Source organism: Stylophora pistillata, chromosome 5 (assembly GCF_964205215.1).
Source record: "Stylophora pistillata chromosome 5, jaStyPist1.2, whole genome shotgun sequence".
NCBI classification, from domain to species: domain Eukaryota; kingdom Metazoa; phylum Cnidaria; class Anthozoa; order Scleractinia; family Pocilloporidae; genus Stylophora; species Stylophora pistillata.
Genome location: NC_142523.1, coordinates 4,831,349 through 4,852,764, shown reverse-complemented (window position 1 = coordinate 4,852,764; position 21,416 = coordinate 4,831,349). Strand labels below are relative to the sequence as shown.

The window sequence follows — 21,416 nt, the reverse complement described above, 5'->3', positions numbered from 1 at the left end:
CCACAAAGCTGGTGCCCAGACCTTCAGCGTGACACTCCTGTCCAACTCAATATAATTGTAACACGGCCCGGTCAAGACCTTCCTGAGAGGCAACTAACACAGGTAACATTACTCGTGCTCTTCGAGTAAATTAGCTCAAATGTAAGGTTGACTGCATTAATGATAACAGAGGAAAATGTTTTCGCTACTGAAAATCCATGTTTTCGCTACTGAAAATCCTGCGTTCTGAAATATTTCCTCTTGACACTGATCGGATTACGCGTCACGTAATGATTTTTTTTTTTCGATCATTGCCAGCCACCTGTTTAATTTTATTTTTTAATCATCTACTACTACTCGCGTTTCAGAACTTTATTCGATTCAGTTCGTGAGTGATCAAGGAAAGCTCGCAAATGTGCCGTAATTTGTACGCTAGGAATTGTTTTCGTGTGCATTCGCTTCGATCCATTCGGTTCGCTGCTATGACGTAAGGATTTTTCCGGTTCGAAGTTAAGGCAGCGTTCAAAGTTTTGAAAAAAATTGAATTTCGCTACGCATACATCTTTCTTTACAAGGAAAACTGCTTTGAAATCGATTCGTCTTTACCGGATCATGTGTTCTAAGAGTTTTACTCGTTGTGTTTGGAAAGAACAACTCCCACTTGCAACTTTGCTGCTTACAACATAGGAGTTGAATAAATTATGAAAAATTAATTAGTAAGATTCACAATAGTTATGAGTCATCTGTAGTAAAAGCATTATCGGGCAAATATTTTGATGTAGGCCTTTGGCCTCCAGAATATAGCCTGTTATAAAACTGAAAATGTAATTTGAAAGTGCTCATTGGGAAAATTATAAACTTGTAGAAAAGGTACGTGACTGGGCAAGATTTTAACCCTCAAATTGTACACAAGCATTGAGATTGGAATAAAAAAGTATTGTATTCCTTCAACCTGGTTAAGGAATTTAGCAAGCTGTTTATTTTCCCATCTATATTCATCCTAATTTACAAAATCCCAAGATTTGGATATAAATTCCCCCCTTGCGATTTGTTTTTTTTTAATTATAAACAAGAACTTCCTGTCATGGTTCAAATATTGCTTTTTATCCTCACATTTCTTCTTGAAAATTTAGGGATGTTGTAAAGAAATTACTTATAAATCACACATAAAAGAGAGGTTAAGAAATTGATTGAATTAAAAAATAATAATGTCATGATTTTTTTACACTTCAATAGTTCCCTTAAGTTTTCTAATCAGCTGTTTATGTGGATTTCGCTCCGACAAAGGGCTAACGCTTGAAACGTCAGCTTTTATAATCGTAACGGTGGTCAATTTACCATTTCAACTTTGTTGATATATTCATATTATTTCATTACCCCCACCAACGCAGCCCCAAACAGTTTCTTTAGAAACTATCAGCCTTTATTGTTTATGTGGATCACTGAGGAAGGATGAGTCAAACACCATACACACCCACAGGAGGAGCTTACTCAGGACAATTAATGTATCCAGGTATAGTGTGGGATAAATAGTGGGGCAGATGTACTACTATCAACCCTTCTTTTATCCCTGTTTGTGGAAAAATTTGAAACCAAGACCAAAATTATAGTAGGAAAAGGGAACATTGTGTTACAATGTGTAGCTACTTTTTCAAGAGCTGGTATATATGATGTAATAAATGAAAACAAGTGTTAGCTTCTTCTAAGGCTTCTTCTTGAAGAAAAATCTGAAACAGAGAAAGAAATTGGGGACTAGAAATACAAATGGATATTGTGTTATAAATTTACTGTATCAACTATTAAGCAACCTTTTCACTCCCAAATTCTCATTAGTGATTCTTTTTACTGTCTGCCATACAATTCTTATAATGTTAGTTTGAGAGAATTTGGTATTGCATCAACTAATAATCCCCAAATGGATATTTTTTATCGTTTTTTTTCTCGTCACTTTCCTGTTTGATATTTAACATTGATATTATGGGGAGAAATTATGTCTTGGTCATTTTAGGGATTCTAAGAGTAGGTTTGTGATGCAAAATTGACTTAAATCTAAAAAAATAGGAAAATTAAAGGCAGAAAATTTAATTTGTAAAATAACTACACATTCAAGAAATTGTGTGATTTTGGTTTATTCAAGAAATCATTGGGGGGGGGGGGGGATCCGCTTTCGACCCTATAAACATGTGTACTTTTTTGTCCAGTCTTGCAAGGCTGTACTCTAGGAAAAATTGAAGGGAGCCCAGTGCTCTGAAACTGTGAAATCCAGGATGCCCAGTATATGCTTGTTATGAAAAAACTAAGATTCGTGGGTCAGCCAAGAACAAAAATAAGGTGCCTGGGGCCATCAGGTGCCGCTAGACCACAGCCCTGTCTTGGTTTAATCTATAAACCTGTTTACATCTATTTGTCACTTCCCATGTATATTAAGCATGCTGCCCAAATATTTCCAAAGAAAGTATATTAGATGGATTAGGCACATGTGTTGCTCTATAGGACCTGGTGCAGACATGTGCAGATCATCTACTTACTGACTAGCAACTAGATAATGAGCTGAACATTTTGAATTATCATTAGAAACTTGGTTAGGATGAAGCTCATATGGACTATGTTGCACAGAAGAGCAAACAATCTGAGAGAAGCATTAAAACTATACAAACCATTCAAAACTGAACAGAATGACAAGCTCATGTTTTTATTTTTACAACAGCAAATTGTTTTGCCTCACTTCATTGAGGTGCCATCTATTATGGAAAAAATTGCAAGAAGGATAGCTAATCACATTGCAACCTATGTGATAGAACATTCTTGTATATTTACAGGGTCTATATAGTTACCTGATAGTTTCTGCTGATATCTGACTTACAGGTGAACAGCAACCAGGTTATGGATCTACTGCCCCTGCGCAAGGAGCCCCACCACAAGGATATAGCCCACCACAACAAGGTTATCCTCCTCAACAACAGCCAGGTTATGGACCTCCCCAACAACAAGGAAGTTATAGACCTCCTCAACAACAAGGAGGTTATAATGGACCTCCCCTACAAGGAGGTTATGCACCACCTCAACAGCAACCAGGGTATGGACTTCCCCAGCAACAAGGTTACCCACCAATGCAAGCTCAGCACCAGTATGATGGGGGACCACCCCTACAACAACAGGGGTACGGAGGTGTACCTAACCAGCAGCAAGCTTTCATACCTCCAACAGGTCAGTTAAAAGATGAATGATGCATGTAACACACAACTGCTTTGATAGATGGAACTGGTGATAAATGAGTCTCCTTAAACTATTTTAATCTTAAGTTTCATTGAAAAAGTTATAATTCTCTTTTGATACAGCTGCATGCCGGCAAAAGGGTTTTTGACACAACTTAGAAATGTGCAGTGCTGTGAAATGATATTATAAATGGATGAAAATAACTTACAATCATTATACTTTTAATAATTAAATTAAATAGTAAGAGATCAAATACACGTGGAGTAAAGCAAACATGTATTTATGAAGTAAATATACTTATACTTACAATTTTTTGGGTAAGACTAATAGCATATAATTATTTCTAAAAATGTAAATAGTCATACCTGCACATGACTGTAGATACATACATGTAATTGTAATGATTTTTTTCATGAAGGATGTATGTCTCATAATTTACATTCTGATCTTTTCAGCATAGATGAAATTCAAACAACTCAAGTCAGATCAGAGACTTAACAGCTTACCCTTAACACCCAAAAGTGATTAACATGTAACTTCTCCCTTTATTATACTCCCACATTATCTAACAAACAGGTAATGAGAAAATTCAAACTTATCAGTTAGAATTTATAACCTTGATCTAACACCATATTCTCCTCACTAATTTACAAGAAAATGTGTAGAAGCTGGAGGGGAGAATTTTAAAATCAGATCTTGGGAGTTAAAGGGTTAAAAAAAGATGACAAAGAGATCGCTTCATTTACAAGACAGTAATCATGAACATTCATTGCAAAACATTGAATGTGCTATTTTGTATAGGTGAAGCACAAACCCCAAGTTATACTGGCTCAGATGTTCCAGATCAAGATGTAGACGACAATGAGAATGCAGCACCACCTCCCCCAACGGCCCCTCCAGCTGAAATGTTTGGAAAGTTTGCTGGATACGAAAGTGTTGGCTTTGGTAATTAGAATTATCCCCTTGTGGAACAATATTCCAGTTGATGCTAGGCAGTCAGAGTCCCTTGGCTCTTTTAAGCGCAAGCTTAAGGAGTTTTACTTTAACAGACTCTTAAATGTCTTTGCATGGCGAAAATTATCGCACTATTAAAATGTGTCCTAAATGTCGACGGATAAATACCTACTTGGTTTGTAGCTGTTAGTTTCTAGTTATTGTCTTCTTTTTGTGTATAAGTGTATAAGATTTAGGGGATAGAGGGGATAGAAGGGATAGGATGCTTAGTTTTTGAGGGTTGGGTTGGTATTTAAATCTAGTAGGGGACTCATGTCCTATTGTTTATATACCAATACTTTGTACAAATCCTTAAATAAATAAATAAATAAATAAACTGCATTTTTGTAGTGATTGAAATGTGAAAAACCTGATTCATGTGATACCATCATCATGATGATAGTTTTTAATGCAAAGGATTCCTTTAGTAAATTATTACAATTATACAAGATACCAGTAACTGTATTTTTTTTATTGATATTTATGACAATTATTTTATTTTGTAGGCACAGATTATCTGCCCCCTCCGCCCCCCTATGAACCACCAAAACAGCAGCAAACACCAGAACAGATTTTCCAACAGTAAGTCAATTAGAAATTTTCAGAAAATTATCATGCGAAATCTTTTTGATAAGCCTCAGGGAGATTAAAATTTTCATTTGAGGGTGACTTGTGCTCTGTTACTATCATAATGATGAAAGTTCATCATGGCTCTTTCTTTTCAGACAACTTGTTTAGTGTTGTGTCGGGATGAGATGAGAATTCCGTTTGAGCTCACTCTTTTATCCTTAAGAGTGACCAATATTTAATTTCTCCTTACAATATCACCCTTAAGCTTAGATCACACATTAAGGTTGCAGGAACAAAGGAATTGATCATACAGAAACTCTTGATTGTTCGAGAAATTCTCCTTGGCAGCACCTTAGGAAATGTGAAGAGAACAGTATAGAGAATTTAACATACTAGTTGATGTCGGGTTGTATAGGGTTTAAGTCTAGTTTACAATCAGGATCAAGAACATGTGACAGCGTATGTTTCTCAACCAAGCATACTAGCTATTGTTAGAGAGCTAACATGTGGCTGTCCTTGAAACCTTTTAGGGTTAAGTCTTGTTTAAAAACAAGCCTTACTGTAAGTGATCAGTTTGAATCATTTTAATCAGGGCCACAGCTATATCTGAAGATCAGGCAAGAGATGCCTTGCTGGCATTTGTAGCTGAGAATTGCTGTTATGGTAAAAAGGCTGCCAAGGACATGGATATCAAAGATATAGCACCATCCAGTGCATACCATGTAAGTGCAAGAATCACACCTTCATTTCTCTTTAGTTGGGAGAATTTACAAATGAATCACAACATTTTGTTTGGAATCACAAGTATTATGAACAAGGTCATTAAATAGCAATTGAAAGTAATCTGCATTATAAATGTTTTGGTTGGTGAGAATTTGTGTGGCATTAAGATAACACCTTTAGGTGATAAGTTGTTCTTATTCTCATGTTGTATCCAAATTTTGGGGTGAAGATGCACATGATCCCTTTTTGGTTGACCCACCTATTGATGAACACCAAAATTAATTCAACCAGAGGCTTCCCCCTTCATAATAAGTAAGCCTGGCTCTGTTGATAAGTCCATTGAACCCTTTGTATGAGCTAAGAGCTTACTTGGGGGGGGGGGGGGGGGAACAATGGATATTAAATTTTGGATTTGGAAGTAAATGTTTAGAATGGAATCATTTGTGCTTTCTGAATCTAGCTTACATGCTACGTGTAGCTAAACAACAAGTAAAGCCATTGAAAACTTTACTTCAGACCATGACTGACAGGGGGCAAACCAATAAGCTATTTTCAATAATTGTTGTTTATGTTGTGAACTTGGGACTGTCATGGAGCAACTCTAGTTATTTGTTGTGCCAGAGCAGGAATAAGACAATTGGAACCACAAAAATAGCAACTCATCTAATGAAAGCTCTGCTTGATTGCCAGTTATTGATTAATATTCTATTTTGATTTCCAGTATAACTTGACTAGTTTTTGTGAATTAAGATCCTCAGCTTGGAAGCATGAACCCTACAGAGGTGGGTTGAATTAAAATAAAATGAATAAAAAATAATTGAAGACATCATCTTTGTGAGTCCATAATTATTTAGCCAGACTTTTGAAGATGCAAACTGAGGCTTAAAGCTCATAATGTTGGTTGTCTAATGCTTGTTACAACTTTCCTATTTATAATTTTCACTAATACTTATTTAAAATGTTGGAACAACTAAGCTTTCCAACGTACATGTATGATTGAAGGTGATAAAAGCCAAACTAAAACCACTCATGAAAGTACAGTCATGTTAAGATAACAGTTTGTTTGTTAAAATAATAACTAATAATGTTTCAATAATTCTTAGAATTTATAACTGTACAGATCTTTTTTTAATGTAACTATTTCATAGTATTGTAATCTGTTCATATAATTTCCTTTTAAAGTAACTATTTCATATCAACAATTTAAAATATTTCTTAGAATTTATAACTGTTCAAATCTTATTTTTAATGTAACTATTTTATTTTATAGTAATCTGTTTTTATCCATATCTTCTTTTTTTTTTTTACAGGACTTGCATTTATAGCACTTTTTTTTATAAAACTGATGCAACAATCCTGTATAAATATGTTTAAATTATTATTATTATTATTATTAATGTATATTTAGGTCAAATGATAGATGGTCCTCAAAATGGCCAGGCCCCACAACCGTGGAGCATTCCTGCTCAACCAAATCAGTTATTCACACCACAAGTAGTGAATATTGAGGTGCCACATACTGCATCAGTTAAGGTAGGGCAACTTGGTACCTAAAGAAGTCTTTTGTATTTTGGTTGATTTGAAATATGATGACAGACAGATAATTAATTTTGTTTAACCTTCTTTTGACACTTAGCAAATAATTGGCTGATTAGTTTTAAAACTGAGTTTTAAAGTATTATTTGATTTGTTGATGAATTTGGTCAGCTGTAATATTTTGTTAAAACATTTATTTGCATTTATTTGTAAATTTTTTTTAGTAAAGCATAGCAGAGAAGTTAAAACATTTTCATGTACTCTTTTGAGGATGTCACTGAACATTTGATATGAAAAACATGCTGTGGTCATATTGATGAGGTTACATGTGTGGAAAGAACATTTTTTAGTCAACGGAGTTTTGAACATCATAAATATGCACAAGAAGCTTGTCTTGGATATCTGTGCCATGAAGATGGGTTGGGATTGAAGGATTGTGGAATCATTTTGCTGACATTGCAACTTCCTTTGCCCCCTACAAATTTCTTATTACAAGTTCTAAGGGGAATTAACAGCAAGTACACTATCATTGCATGGTTCTGGGATTCAACTCTATAAATTAACGTTGGACCAAAATGAAATTAATCCAAGAGTCCACACTTTATTTTGAAATTGTACCTATTTAAATAATGTATTCCTGTTTTGTTTTTGTTTTTGTTTTTGTTTTTTTGTTTTTGTTTTTGTTTTTCAGCCCTGCCATGACTGTATGGCCTCGGGTTATAAGCGCTGTTACAAATGCTATGGAAGGGGAAGGGTAAGATTCTATTCCTCTTGATAGAATATTGTTTCGGATGATGTGTCTTCCCCAAAACTATTTGTCCTTACTCCCCCCTCCCCCTCCCTCGTGTGTAGACATTTTGTTCGTTCTCTAAGCATTTTTACTCATTTACTCTTTCACTCTCACTCTCCAAAATCTCCTTTCTTTGCCCCCCCCCCCCTCCTCCTCCTCTTCGTTCCCCTTAAACAAGGAGTCCCCTTTGACCCCTGGTGGGGCAGTAGTTTAAGTCCAACCACCGTGGATAAATTCTGCTGTATTACCTCAGTACACATTCACTAGACACAAATTTCAAAGTGTACACCATAGACGATTACGTAATACTTCATACTCACCACGGTTCAACGGTGTGTGGCAGGGAGAATTTGGGAGAATTTGACAAAAAAAAAAAACAATTTTCGCCGACTAGAAGGAAATGCGGAGCAAACAAGGTATGTCAGTAGTTGGCATTGGGTTTTTTAAAAAGCAATTTATAATAAAAATTTTACCCATTTCGCATCGTCAGGCGGAATTGTTCGCTGCTATAAGTTACATGTTAAGTCCGCTTTCTCCCTACAGCGGCCATTTTGAATAACTTGCGCCGGTGCCGTCGCTTTTGTTGGAAACTGGGATCGGGAACTGGCAGGTCACAGTCTCTACTAATCAGATGCGAAATAGCCCCATGACATCTTCACTCGAATTTTCCCGCGCCTATTAGTCGCGCCACGTGTATGTACTATTGTCGTCATCGGCTACGTCCAATCTCGAACTTTGTCCTGACTGGCGATGCAATAACTTTGCCTTTGAATTAAAAAGAGTCAATCTAAAAGCCCCTTTTTTAGTAATATTTGATAATTGAGTGGTGCACGTGCTAAGTCTGCCCGCTTTTATTTTAAAAAAAAAAACTAATTCCTTCATTCTCTGTCAGGTTCGTTGTACATGGTGCCATGGTTCTGGCAGCCGCACGGAACAGCGTGACGGGCACTCCCATCGTGTAACCTGCACGTGGTGTCATGGGAGTGGAAGGAGAATGTGAGTTAATCCTTTAACTCCCAGAAGTGATTAACATGTATCTTCTCCTTATAATATCCGTATACTATCCAACAAATGGGCAATGAGAATACTCAAACTTATCAAGTGGAAATTGTTATCCTGATCTAACAGCAAATTCTTGTAACTTATTTACAAGGATATGTGTAGCAGCTAGAGAGGAGAATCAAAAATCAGATCTGGAGAATTAAACGGTTAAGCGGAGTGCGGAGTATAAGTCATAGTCACTGATCAAAAAAAAATAGAAAACGTACAACAAGCCTCTGTGAACTCAAAATAAAACTGCAACTGCCTGAAGCGCGGGAGAACCGCACGGTTCGGTCGTTCGCTCGTGCGTTCGGTTGTTCGTTCTTGTGTTCGGTCGTTCGTTCACACGTTCGTGTTTTGTTCGTGCATTTGTTCGTTTGTTATAAAAAAATTTCCGATCAGATCTTGACATTTTAAGGATTTACTGTAAGAATCAATTCCCTAGCACGCGTTAACTTTGATCTCATTTATTGCAGATGTAAAATTTGTCATGGTCACGGGCGTGTGATGTGCTGGACATGTCAGGGGCAGGCTCAACTTAAGTTGTTCATTCAGCTTACGGTCACGTGGTAAGAAACTGAATTCTGTATCCTGATTGACTGAGTATGAAACGTGACTACGCTTGAATCACAGATGGACCACTCTGTGTCCTAGGTCAACCACATTGTGTCACAGGTCAACCACCCTCTGAGGGAGTTGACGTGCAAGACAAACTACAACAACAGAGAAGTTTTCAAATGAGTGCGCAGATACGTATCCTTGTCCAAGAACAGTGAATGAAAATGAATTTTTGTTTTTTTTCGTTTTTTGTTTTTAATTATTCCAAACCACCCGCTCTCTTTTTCATTTCGCAGGGAATCTCACATAGATAACCACGTGACAGAGAGAACAGATTTACCCAACCAATTAATAATAGGATCTCAAGGAACTGACATTTTCACTCAAGAACTACCACGGGTAAATATGGCTGATTAAGGAACGGAAATAAGTTAACGTTTTAAGTCAGTCACTTAAAAAATAATTTTACATACACTTTCAGGTTTATCCTGTCACAGCTTTTCACGATCAAGATGTGAATGATGGATCGCAGCGACTCGTCGAAGCTCATTCGCGCAACTGGCCTTCAAAGCGAATCCTTATGCAGGTAGGAAATGATGATGAATTAGTCTTCGGCAAATAGTTCTAGTCTAGTTCTAGTCAAGGAAGTACGCCACGGTAGTTTTCCTAAATATTTGTAAGCTTCCACAGCATTCATTCATTTAGGGACAGTTTTTCTTCGCGTGTGCGTTCTAATTTGCGGTGCAAACAGCGCCTACAACGTGCGCAAGTCTGAAACGCGCGCGAGAGTGGATTTAAGAGTATCCCTTGTTTCTTTCCTCGCGCCCGCGTTTTTATTGGCAGCGTAAGAAGCCGCGTGCGAGAAGTGAAATGGGTGTCACGCGCTTTTTCCCACACGCTCGATTTAACTTGCGGTGCAAGCTTCTATAGCATACGCGTTCGCGCGCGTTTTCATTTTTAGCACACGGTGCTATAGTGATAAAAGGTGAGAGAGGACTCCTGGACATGACGAGTTTTTATAACTTAACCAAAGTAAAGCGCGCGCTCTGATTGGTCAATTTAGCGTCCCCCATTTGCCCATGGGTGTACGCTGCTGACGTGAGCAAATGCAAAGACTATTTTTCCGCGCGCGCTTGTTTTTTCTGGTCGCGTAAGATTTGTTAAATAAAAGGGAACTCTTTAGCTACAATGTATCAATGTTATGTTATAAAACAAATGGTAAACACCACAGCGTACACTATTGAGTTATGGATGCACTTGGGAGGTTTGCTGAGCACTCAAGAAGCTAGAGTCGCTCTCGCCTATGGCCTGGAGCGACTCTTACGCTTCTTTCGTATACGCTGTGGTGTTTACCATTTGTTAAATATTCTGTGTTTCAGCGTCAAACTCTGAGAGCGGTGCCAGTGTCTGAAGTGAAATATGAATGGAAGGACACCAATACTCGGTACTGGGTGTACGGGTTGGATCACAAAGTACATGCCCCAGACTACCCCCAACAATGTTGTTGGGGCTGCGCCATACTTTAAAACAATGGAGAGGGGGGGAAAGGAGAAGGACAAACACATTTTAATGCAAACTCCCTATGCTTAATAGATGTCTTGACTGTGCTCTGTTCTTTTGTAAAGCGCGCAGGAAGCGGCTAGAGCACGAAAGAAGCGTAGGGAGAAACACGAGACGTAAAGAACTAAAGAAAAACTTTGCGAACAAAATAGACTTATTGAAGCGCTCAAGGTTCTTGCCCAAAAATGTCCTTTTAAAGTTTTATTTTAGTGTAACATTACCTTCTGTGAAGTTTGGTATTATATTATGGGGTTCGTGTACAAATTCGGATCTTCTGTACTCAGTTGAGAAACTTTACTGTAGAGCAGCAAAAATTTTCTACAACTTATCCAAAGATACGGAATGTAATGTAGCTCTCAACTTTTCAGGATGGGATACTATCAATTTAGAATACAAATTTCAAGTAGTTAACCTTTTTTATAGAGCAAGTAAAGTCTCACTACCTCAGTCTCTAATTAATAGCATATTCATAAGGCGGGAATGTAGCTATTCACTAAGAGACCAAGAAGCAATAACCATACCTAGGTTCAACACTAGATTGTTAAAGGACTCTTTAGCATATAGAGGTTTGGTGCTATGGAACTATGTTAAACATCATGTCAAAAGTGTAGGTAGTTTCACCCTTAAGAATCTTAGGAGGCTACTCAGGAGAAATAATCACTTTACAAGCTTTACTTTTACTAGTTTATCAGGTTCGACGGCTAGGAATAGATTAACTGATTACAAGTATTTTTAAGGTGAGAGGAAAATTGAATGTTTTACTGTATTATAGTTTCTTATTTAGTTTGAAATGTGTCTTAGTATAATCAATAGTTGGCTAGATACTATTTTGTTAAGTACACGACCCCACAAGCTTTTTAGCTTTAATTCTTATCGTCTATAAATAAAGATTCTATTCTTATTCTATTCTTATTCTATTCTATTCTAATAGTTGTTTGGTTCTTCTGTTGCTACGTACCTGCTCGCTTGTTCCCAAATTTCACTTTCAATTAACAAAAAAAAAAGCTAAATAAAAAACAAATTGGCAGAGGGCGTGACAGCTTTAGCTCACCTCCATGCTCTATACTCTGACAGAGGACGCCCTTTCAGCTAATAATCCCGCTCCCCCCCCCCCCCCCCGCTGAGGGGTGCGATAGTTAAACTTACCAGGTAGATTAGGAGAAAGAGAGGGAGAGACAACCTCGTTCCCAGGGCTTTTCGCTTTTTTTAATTTTCCCGTCCGCCAAAATTCAAAAAGGGAAAAGCCCTGGGAACGAGGTTGAGGGAGAGAGCGAGAGCAAAGCGAAGACAAGAACGACCCGAGCACTATCGGATTGCTTTTCATTCTATTTTCGTGGTTCAGTCTCTTCGCTTGATCTTCTTAGGAAGGCGTAATTACATGTGAATAGCAGGAATGAAGATTTCCCTAATTAATTTACAATGCAAACCAAGGCTTCGCTCCAAACTCGACCAAACTACAAACATAAACTCCAAGGGTCAACTTTGATGGAAGAAAACTCAAAAGTCAGTAATTGAAGTATGTTTTCAGTATCAAAAAACTGAATTTGACAGAAGACAAAGATTATGGGATGATTTTCACTGAGTCAACAGATTTCCATGGTTTCTAAATTTTTTTTGGTTGTTTTTCATATTCCAGTCAGCAAAACAAAGTAAACATGATTGGCGACTGACTACCAGTCATCGATTCTTTTCTTTTTCTTATGTTTCCTTTTCGGCTGCCATATTGGTTTGTTTGGTTTAGGTGGCATATTAGCAGCAGCCCTTCTGTCCTTGTACTCTTGCTACAACCGTTGAAGTCCATTCCAGATAACCTCAGCCAACCATTGAAGTCTATTCCAGATAACCTCAGCTATCCATTGAAGTCCATTCTAGGTAACCTCAGCCAACCATTGAAGTCTATTCCAGATAACTTCAGCTATCCATTGAAGTCCATTCCAGGTAACCTCAGCCCACTACTCGGCACAGTTCCACAACAATTTTCCGAGCTATCTTGCTCTGTTCCACGCTAAGTCTGAAAACCACGCGACTTTCCCCCGAGTCCAATTAACCATTGCAATGTAGGTGTACTCAAGCCCATCCTACACTTTCCCGGTCACTAACCTTGAGACCGTAGTGTATTTCTTCCACATCACTGAGGTCAATTCCACCGTACCGTCGTATACCTGGGTCATTATTGTCACTGTAAAGTTCCACATCTAAGATATCAATCCAGGATTTGTGATCTCGAAAGCCTCATGGTCAGAGCATGTCGTGTTTCCGAGATACTGAGGGATTTTCTTGCACTTGAAAATCAGGCAATGATAATTTAAAGTTATTGGCCAAGTGAAACCAGAAAAAAAGTAGTTCTATTAGTATAGTGCTTCATGGACCGGTCATTATTTGTTGCATGGGAGGGGAGGGGGGTAACAGATTTTTTTAATATGCCATGATAAAACCTATCTGACCCTCCCATAAGCCTCTCTAACATTCTTACCCCCCCTCCCCCACAGATAGTCAACCGGTAGCCAATTTTCTACAGTCCCCCTTTATACTCTGTTGACGACTGATTCCCCCAAAATCATATTCCCCCAAAATCATTCACCCCCCCCCCTCTCCGGGGAAAAATAAAGACTGGTCCCTAACATAAAACGAAATATCAAATGCAATACCTTTGAAATTTTAGGTCTAGTGTAGCCATGAGCTTGGCCGTTCAACATCAATGGAAGCTTTTTCGTAAATCAACTTCAGTTCCAGATCCATGGACGGAATTTGAACTTTGACCGCAATGAGCTGTTATTAGAAAAAAAAAAAAACATATGTCAATATGAAAATGACTTACAAAACTTCGTAATGGTTTTAGGAAGGAGCTTATATCCGGTTTGGAAAAGTGTCCCGAAACGAGCCACGCAGTCAGTGCTGATCAACAGATTTTGCTTTTACTAGTTTTGATTAAGTTTCAAAACGTCGCAATAAATCGAATTAATTTCAAGTCATTTGGAACAGAATTTTGACTAACAACATGAACAAAACTGGAACATGACATAACGGAAATTCAGACTTTTCCCTTGAAGCTCATATTTTCTCTGCTATCATTAAAATTCTAATTACAATGTCTAATTCATAGCAGAGTTCTTATCACTTTAAAACAAGAAAAGCTATACCTGATGTGGGACTTATACTCGAGCGGTGCTTTTAATTGATTGCATGGCCTATAACCGTAGGGGGCTTTTAAGCGGCATTTTATGTCTTAGCGATATAAATTTTGACAAAACCTCGTTGTTCCATTTTCCATTCATCATTAGCTTGTGTTGGACGAAATTTTTTCGCTCTTGCCTCTCAGAAACTAGAGAGAAAAACAAGAAAAAAAATTGAAAATTAATGAAGATAATGAGAAACATGTGGTAATTGCAATGTTCAGTAAATTTTCCGTGGTCAGGAGCACATGGGCTCCTGCCATGGTTTAAAAGTTTTGAACTTCTTTCAGCCTCGTGTACCTGTCGGTTCTTTAAGATGATCAAGGCCTGTTAATTTGGAAAGACACTAAAAATAATTTAGAGCGTAGCTAGCAGAGCCGCGCAATCAAATTCAGTATGCGTAAGCACGCTCAAAATTCCGATAGTGCACGCTGATAGCGTGAGCAAATCGCTTCGCCAGAATTTTTTTTTTCGCGCGAGCAGCCATTGTTAGCGCGGGCAAAAATAATATATTTCGCGACAATAATGGATACAAACAGAGACTCGGCCTACTATTCCCAAAACGAAGACAATTTTTCGACTTTTTCCCTTGGGATAGAGTTCTTAAATGAGGCAGAAAAAGAGAAAAGCAAAGGAAAAGGAGACTCGGTATCAGCGCCGTCACGATTCGCTTCAATTGATATTGTTGTCCGTTTTTCGCGTCGGATTTGATGCACAATTCCACCGGCTATGTTCTAAAACAGTTGATTCATTCTAGAGTTGCCCTAGTAAGTAAGTAAGTAGACTTTATTAGAGAGGGTGACATTTGCTCTCCAAACTTAATTCAATTCCCGCGTGCTCCCATCCTCGGAGACCCAGGGGCAGTGAGTCGATTTCAAGTTAAGGGCAGAAGAGCCCCTGGGGACATTGCCTTACAAGACTAGTTCCAAACGGTCGCAGTTGTTCTGGCATCTGATTGGTGCCAGAAAATCTTTGTTTTTTTCTGCCCAATCAGAGGGAAGTGTCGTTTGGAGTCCTTTCGTGTGTTTTAACACGCACATATACAACAAGCTCTGTAGCTCGCTATGTTTGTCTCGGCCGTGCGACGAAGCTTTGCGCGAGGTGGAAAGTTTCAGTCTCAGCACACAATGTAAGAGAAATCGATCAGATTGTCCGCGAAATCTTACCGGAAATTATACTGAATACTTTCGCAGGTATCACAAGAGAACGAGTTTAAAAGTTTGCGAGGTTCGTATAAAACATAATAGTTGCAGGCATAGACCTTATTCATAAATGGCCGCCGCGCGGGAACGGACTGGTTTCGAATGCATGAAAGCGAGGCTTGGTAGGCCAGAAAATTCTTGGAGAGCACATTTGTGACCGTATAATTTCTCAAATAATATTGTTGAAGTAGTCTAAAGGTTTTGAGGATATTGGCAGGAAAAATATTTCTTAGTCACTAAACGGGATATCCCTGAGTTAAAGAAAGATTTCCGCGTGAAGAGCCTTAGAGATGCCGACAAATTGCTGTGTCCCGCTCTGTACGAAGAAGGACAAGCGGGACAAGGAGACGGGTGAAAAAATTTCTTTTTTCCGTTTTCCAGAGGAGGAAAACCTAAAAAAGCGATGGCTTCATGCTATAAGAAGAGATATCGGAGCGAATTTTTCCTTAAATGGGGCAACTAGAGTTTGTTCCAGGCATTTCAGGAAAGAAGATTTGCAGAGAAGTCTTAGTGGAAAAGTTAGCCCCACACCAGGAGCTGTGCCGAGTCAATTCGTGTGGAAGCGAAGTTCGCCTCGTAAACGAGCACCACCGACACCACGCTGTACGGCTACAACAGTGACAAAAAAAAAAGCGCTTGAAGTTAGGGAGGCTGTGGATTCTTCCACCGAATGCAGCGAAATTATCAGTGAGCATGCTACATCAACAAATATGGCGGACTTAACAGTGGAAATGGAAAACACAACACAGGAGCGTGAGTGCAGCACTGATTTTGTCAAGAAATCAGAAAAAGATTCATGCATAGCTGAGCTTAAGGACAAAGTTGCCGCAGCACTAACGAATAATGAAGAACTGGAGAAAGTGGTTTCAAAACTTAAAGAAAAAGTTGTGGATCTTGAGCGGAAATACGAGAAATGTGAGGAGCGGTTGTTTTCCTTTAAAAACATCGCCTCAAATGACTCACTAGTAGCATTTTACACCGGCTTTCCAAACTACCAAACAATGATGGTCCTGTACGAATTTTTGGATCCTGGTGAGCAGGGTGAGAACATTAACTATTGGCTGTCTGGAAAAGGTTTTGATAGCACCCCCAAGTCTGTGAAAAAAGGAAGACCACGGATCTTAAAACCAGTGGACGAGTTCCTTCTCACTTTGTGTAGGTTGAGGCAAGGTTTTGCTGAGTTGCATTTAGCCCAATTATTTAATATTTCTCAGCCAACTGTTAGTCGCATCTTTATCTCCTGGATAAACTTTTTGTATTTAAAACTTGGCCATATTAATATCTGGCCATCCAGAGAACTAGTTAATGAGACAATGCCTGATGATTTCAAGGCAAAGTATCCTACCACAAGGGTAATCATTGACTGCACAGAGGTGCGCTGTGAAATGCCTAGTAGCCTCCTTTTAAATAGTGAGCTCTTCAGTTCATATAAGAACCATACCACTTTAAAGGCATTAGTGGGGATTTCACCTAAAGGGGGTTTCACATTTATTGGGCAGCTGTATACTGGAAGCATATCTGACAGGGAAATTGTAGAGCGGAGTGGCTTTTTGAATCTTCCCTTTTCGAAAGGAGACACTGTGATGGCTGACAAAGGCTTCACCATTGATGATATTCTTCCCCTAGGAGTCTCCTTAAACATCCCCCCTTTCTTGGGAATGTCTGAGCAGATGTCAGCCGAAGATGTGATTGCAACACAAGAAATTGCTAGCTTGCGAATCCATGTTGAGAGGGCCATTAACAAGGTGAAGAATTTTCGCATATTTGATGGGGTTATTCCATTCACCTATTTTGGGGTAGTAAATCAAATGTGGTGTGTGTGTGCAATGTTGTGCAATATGCATGATCCCCTCATCAGTGCTTGACCTATTAACATAAACTTAATAAATACCCCTCGTTGTTAATAAAAATAAAATTTGTGCTGTTTTTCCTATGCAAGAGATTGGTGTAAACACAACATGTATTTTAATGCCTTTCAACACTTGTATATGTTGTAGTTCAGTTTTATCCTTGGTTCAAATTTTATTTTCCTTTGTTTCCAACTCATTATCATACATAAACATGACTGAGAACAAAGGAAAATAAAATTTGAACCAAGTATAAAATTGAACTACAACATATACATTTCATTTCTTAAGTCCACATAACTTCTTCTTTCAAATTTGTTCCTATTCAATAGTTTAAGGACATTACTTGAGCAAAATTTTTCTGATCATATTTTGTGAGGAAATTTGAACTGTAACTCTTTCCAACCAATCAAGCTCTAATAAAATATTATTATAACAAATTCACCTTCTTAGGTTTATAAGAATATATATACTGGTAGTTGTCATAAATATTTACAGCTGAGAGATTCTATCAAACACGAGTCTACCTTTGAAGATCACTCACTTTCACAATTGAGATTATAAGAAGTTTAGCTGGTAATCACTGTCATAATTGATTGGAGCTTGCAAGTCAGCTGATCTTTGATACAAAATGTGAATATTGGCAAGTTGTATCAAAGTTAGGTGTATGTGAAATACATCAATACATAATTATTCAACTTTTCATTCAAGCAACTATTTACATTGTATATACAGCACTGAAAGAAGTAGAAGTGGTAGTTAAGCATCTTGCAAACTCACTTGCTGCAATTTTAATAAAATGGGTAAAGTAATATGTGCGCAGCTTTTGCTTCAGAGTTTCCCAGTAAGCAGCATCAAAGGGAATTCTTTCCACCGAAATTCCCTTTTTCGTGTAGACAATGAAGTCACACCATCTTGCCCCACTCACACCCATTTGGCCTTGCACTTGAGTATAGTAAGCATGATTCTTTTTCAGTTTGCATTGTCCATCGACAGCTGCACAAAAGAATTTTGGGTCTTGACAGGCTTCTAGTGGAGTGACTTGAAATTTTGTTTCAGGACACTTCACTTCAGCAAGTCCAAAATGATCATAGCATCCAAAATCTACAACCCTGCCATCTGGTGAGCACCCAAGAAAAGGCATATTCAGGGAAACAACAAAACCACTCTTGAGAACCTTAACAGGTGTCTTTCGTGCAAGCATGATTTTCTCATATTCCTGGAGAGCAACCGGTTCATATTTTATACCATGCTCAACATACCTTGAGGTAAATGCTTTCGGATTGATGAGATCCATTGCAAACTTATCATGATTCCTTTGTCTTTTTGAAATGAGGTCAAACTTTGAAGCAGTGAATCTAAGCTTTCGCTCTTTCTTCCACTGTTCTGACAATGTTTGACCTCTTGTGGCTCCTTCAATCTTGTTTATCATGTTTTCATCAACAACAAGGGAACTAACAAGTGTCTCTTCAGAATGACTGAGGTTGTCAGGCCAGACAAAATCACTGCCTGAGTTTAACGGGAACCTGGGATAGGTTAACTCTGCTTCATCCATGTCAGCTCTTGGAATAGAAGAAATGTCAAATGTAGCCACAAAGTTTGCTTCAGTAAGAGTCAAGTGGTAGCTGCAAAGTGAGCCAATTTGGCTTTCACCAAATTTGGTCATAACACAACTTTTGGGAGTGGAATCATCTTTTGCCAGAACTGCTAAACCCATTTGTGGATTTATATTTTGAAGGGCTTTTTTCAGGTTAATTTCTGCTTGGACGTCATGCACAGGGTTTGACCTTGCATCATACAGTAAGCACTTCAATCCTTCTCTCCTTTTGGTATCATCTAACCGTGTTTTTGAAATGGTAACTTCCATTACCGGTTGAGCAGATATTTTGTCCCCACGACCCTTCTTGTGCCATCTTTGAAGCTGGGATGTGCTGGCGAGATCCGGTTGTTCATCATCCTCCTGGCACAGATCTTCTGTGCTCTTGCTGTCAAATAAACTAAACTTGCACGCTTTAAACATTAAAGCAAGAATGTGGTTACAATATCCCACTTTGCCAGCTTTGCATGAACAGTTGGCATGTATGACTTGACCTGAGACAATGCACATGGCAAAACGAAGATCATGTGGAGCTTCACTTTTCCTGAAACTGTGATAGCAATTCGCTTTCAAATAAAAATACCTTTGATCACTGTTCGCCTCAATTTCCTTTAGGTATTCGTCCTTCAGAAATGTTTTTGCCTTCTTTAAATTAGTTGGAATTGAGTGGTGCTCGGCATTTGCAACTCGCTTTCCAGAATTTGCCACGTGCTGGTTCATTTCGGCTCTTGTGAAACACGGCATCCTTTCAAGCGACTTTCCCCATCCATCGCTCGGGTATTTCACACTTGAGGTGACAGGAGAGACATAATCGTTTGGTAGTAAACTCGAAAACCTTGCCTTCCTTTTCGTGTAAATTTTATCTCCATCAGGGTCAACCAGCATTTTATCCCTTCCATTTTCAACATAGTCTTGGACTCTGCAATATAATAAAGCAATAATTCTCAACTGCACGTTTTCGTAAACTCTAAACTCCATGTGATATCACTCACGAACTTAGCTCTCACCGTTTTACGAGCTGTGCTTTCGTCTTAAGACCCTTGAGTGAATCGCCACGACATCTCAACCAAAACTTTAGCTCGTCATTTTTCAGTGAAGAAGGATTTCTACCAGCTAAGGAAGCTCCAGGAATATCGTCTTCTGTGAGTATCACGCGCACAGTTCCATCAGAAGATCTGTGAGAAGCCATTGTGGTTTTGTTTTGATCTGTGAACCTTGGCCTACCAAGCCTCGCTTTCATGCATTCGAAACCAGGCCGTTTCCGCACGGCGGCCATTTATGAATAAGGTCTATTGATATGTCGCTTTAAACGTTAGATGAGATGTAAGCTTAAATATTTTTAGATTTTTTGTACAATTTGTTGACTGAAACTTTTCCAATCCCGTGAAGTTATTTCGCCGCACGGGCCACGCAGGTATGTCAAGCAACTGGCGCTTACGTAGCTTTCTGTGCGCGTCAAATTCGAATCGTTGCTTTGTAGTAAAGTCTTTACAATACGGCCAAACTTGCAGAGAACGTTAAGTACGTGGACGACCTCCAGCAAGCGCTTAAAGAAAGCTTAGCTGTGTTTCCGGTTAGCTAATTAAAATCTGAACAAAAACTAATCACCGAGAACATCGTGGAAAGGAGATATGTTTTCGGACAGTTACCGAAGGGGTTTGAAGAAAGTTAATCTTTCAACTGCTGCGTTGAGTGTTCAAATTCTTGAGCTCGAAAGGCCACGGATCCTCTTGTAGTCCCTTGGTCATTGTCATTTCACCTCTTTTGTCGATTGTTGAAGATCAAGTTAATTACCTTTGATCATTGGGAATCGACGCTGCTTTCGTTGGGGAAAACAAAACCAAAGACAAAGAAATATTGGATGGAAAGGGCGAGCTTGCTTTATTGCAAATGTCAGCTTGGTACAGGGTTATCTACCCACATCTAATAAACAAAAGTTTCCACGTTTAGCTTTTCTTTTTAATTTTTCAAGCTAAGATTAGATTAGATTAGATTTTGGCCTGGCGTGCACAAAAAAATGCGTAAGCGCCAGTTGTTCGACATACCTGCGTGGCCCGTGCAACGAAATAGCTTCACGGGATTGGAAAAGTTTCAGTGACAGCAAATTATACAAAAAAATCTTGAAAGATTTAGGCTTACATCTCATCTAACGTTTAAAGCGACATATCAATGCTTGCAACCACTATGTTTTATACGAACCTCGCAAATTTTTAAACTCGTTCTCTTGTGATACCTGCGAAAGTATTCAGTATAATTTCCGGTAAGATTTCGCGGACAATCTGATCGATTTCTCTTACATTGTGTGCTGAGACTGAAACTTTTTACCTCGGGCAAAGCTTCGTCGCACGGCCGAGCCAAACATAGCGAGCAACAGAGCTTGTTCAATATGTGCATGTTAAAACACACGAAAGGACTCAAAACGACACTTCACTCTGATTGGGCAGAAAAAAAACAAAGATTTTCTGGCACCAATCAGATGCCAGAACGACTGCGACCGTTTGGAACTAGTCTTGTAAGACAATGTCCCCAGGGGCTCTTCTGCCCTTAGCTTGCATTGAAATCGCCTCACTGCCCCTGGGTCTCCGAGGATGGCGTGCTCCATAACTCGATAGTGCACGCCAAAGCATGAAC

The 21,416-nt window shown here is 38.7% G+C and overlaps 3 protein-coding genes and 1 long non-coding RNA gene across 4 annotated transcripts; 2 read left to right on the top strand and 2 right to left on the bottom strand.

Moving 5' to 3' along the window:
- LOC111337258 (protein SSUH2 homolog) lies at window positions 1–11,872 on the top strand. Its single transcript, XM_088760557.1, has 14 exons — window positions 1–102; window positions 1,371–1,492; window positions 2,845–3,186; window positions 3,997–4,140; window positions 4,695–4,770; window positions 5,351–5,480; window positions 6,203–6,263; window positions 6,890–7,014; window positions 7,709–7,771; window positions 8,700–8,803; window positions 9,325–9,417; window positions 9,703–9,805; window positions 9,888–9,992; window positions 10,786–11,872. The coding sequence occupies exons 2-14, from the start codon at window positions 1,432–1,434 to the stop codon at window positions 10,930–10,932; spliced, it is 1,554 nt and encodes a 517-aa protein (XP_088616683.1). The 5' UTR covers window positions 1–102; window positions 1,371–1,431; the 3' UTR covers window positions 10,933–11,872.
- A 113-nt stretch (window positions 11,873–11,985) lies between these two features.
- On the bottom strand, window positions 11,986–14,299 carry LOC148729945 (uncharacterized). The gene is made up of 3 exons (XR_016001436.1): window positions 14,218–14,299; window positions 13,615–13,735; window positions 11,986–13,248 (listed from the first exon to the last, which is right to left on the bottom strand). It is a non-coding gene; the product is annotated as an uncharacterized LOC148729945 (long non-coding RNA).
- Window positions 14,300–15,232: 933 nt separating this feature from the next.
- Window positions 15,233–17,279, top strand: LOC148729944 (uncharacterized). Its single transcript, XM_088760281.1, has one exon. It carries the CDS (start codon window positions 15,632–15,634, stop codon window positions 17,204–17,206), a length of 1,575 nt encoding a protein of 524 aa, XP_088616407.1. The 5' UTR covers window positions 15,233–15,631; the 3' UTR covers window positions 17,207–17,279.
- Window positions 17,280–17,283: 4 nt separating this feature from the next.
- On the bottom strand, window positions 17,284–20,068 carry LOC148729943 (uncharacterized). The gene is made up of 2 exons (XM_088760279.1): window positions 19,793–20,068; window positions 17,284–19,704 (listed from the first exon to the last, which is right to left on the bottom strand). Exons 1-2 carry the CDS (start codon window positions 20,059–20,061, stop codon window positions 17,907–17,909), a joined length of 2,067 nt encoding a protein of 688 aa, XP_088616405.1. The 5' UTR covers window positions 20,062–20,068; the 3' UTR covers window positions 17,284–17,906.
- Window positions 20,069–21,416: the final 1,348 nt, after the last annotated feature.

What these genes read in the sequence shown, in the direction of transcription:
- LOC148729943 (XM_088760279.1), bottom strand. Translation starts at nt 20,061, where the DNA reads ATGGCCGCCGTGCGGAAACGGCCTGGTTTCGAATGCATGAAAGCGAGG. An exon ending in AAAGCACAGCTCGTAAAACG is followed by an intron (nt 19,705 to 19,792) that starts GTGAGAGCTAAG and finishes ATTATATTGCAG; the next exon opens with AGTCCAAGACTATGTTGAAA.
- LOC111337258 (XM_088760557.1), top strand. Translation starts at nt 1,432, where the DNA reads ATGAGTCAAACACCATACACACCCACAGGAGGAGCTTACTCAGGACAA. An exon ending in AGGACAATTAATGTATCCAG is followed by an intron (nt 1,493 to 2,844) that starts GTATAGTGTGGG and finishes TCTGACTTACAG; the next exon opens with GTGAACAGCAACCAGGTTAT. An exon ending in CATGGGAGTGGAAGGAGAAT is followed by an intron (nt 8,804 to 9,324) that starts GTGAGTTAATCC and finishes CATTTATTGCAG; the next exon opens with ATGTAAAATTTGTCATGGTC.
- LOC148729944 (XM_088760281.1), top strand. Translation starts at nt 15,632, where the DNA reads ATGCCGACAAATTGCTGTGTCCCGCTCTGTACGAAGAAGGACAAGCGG.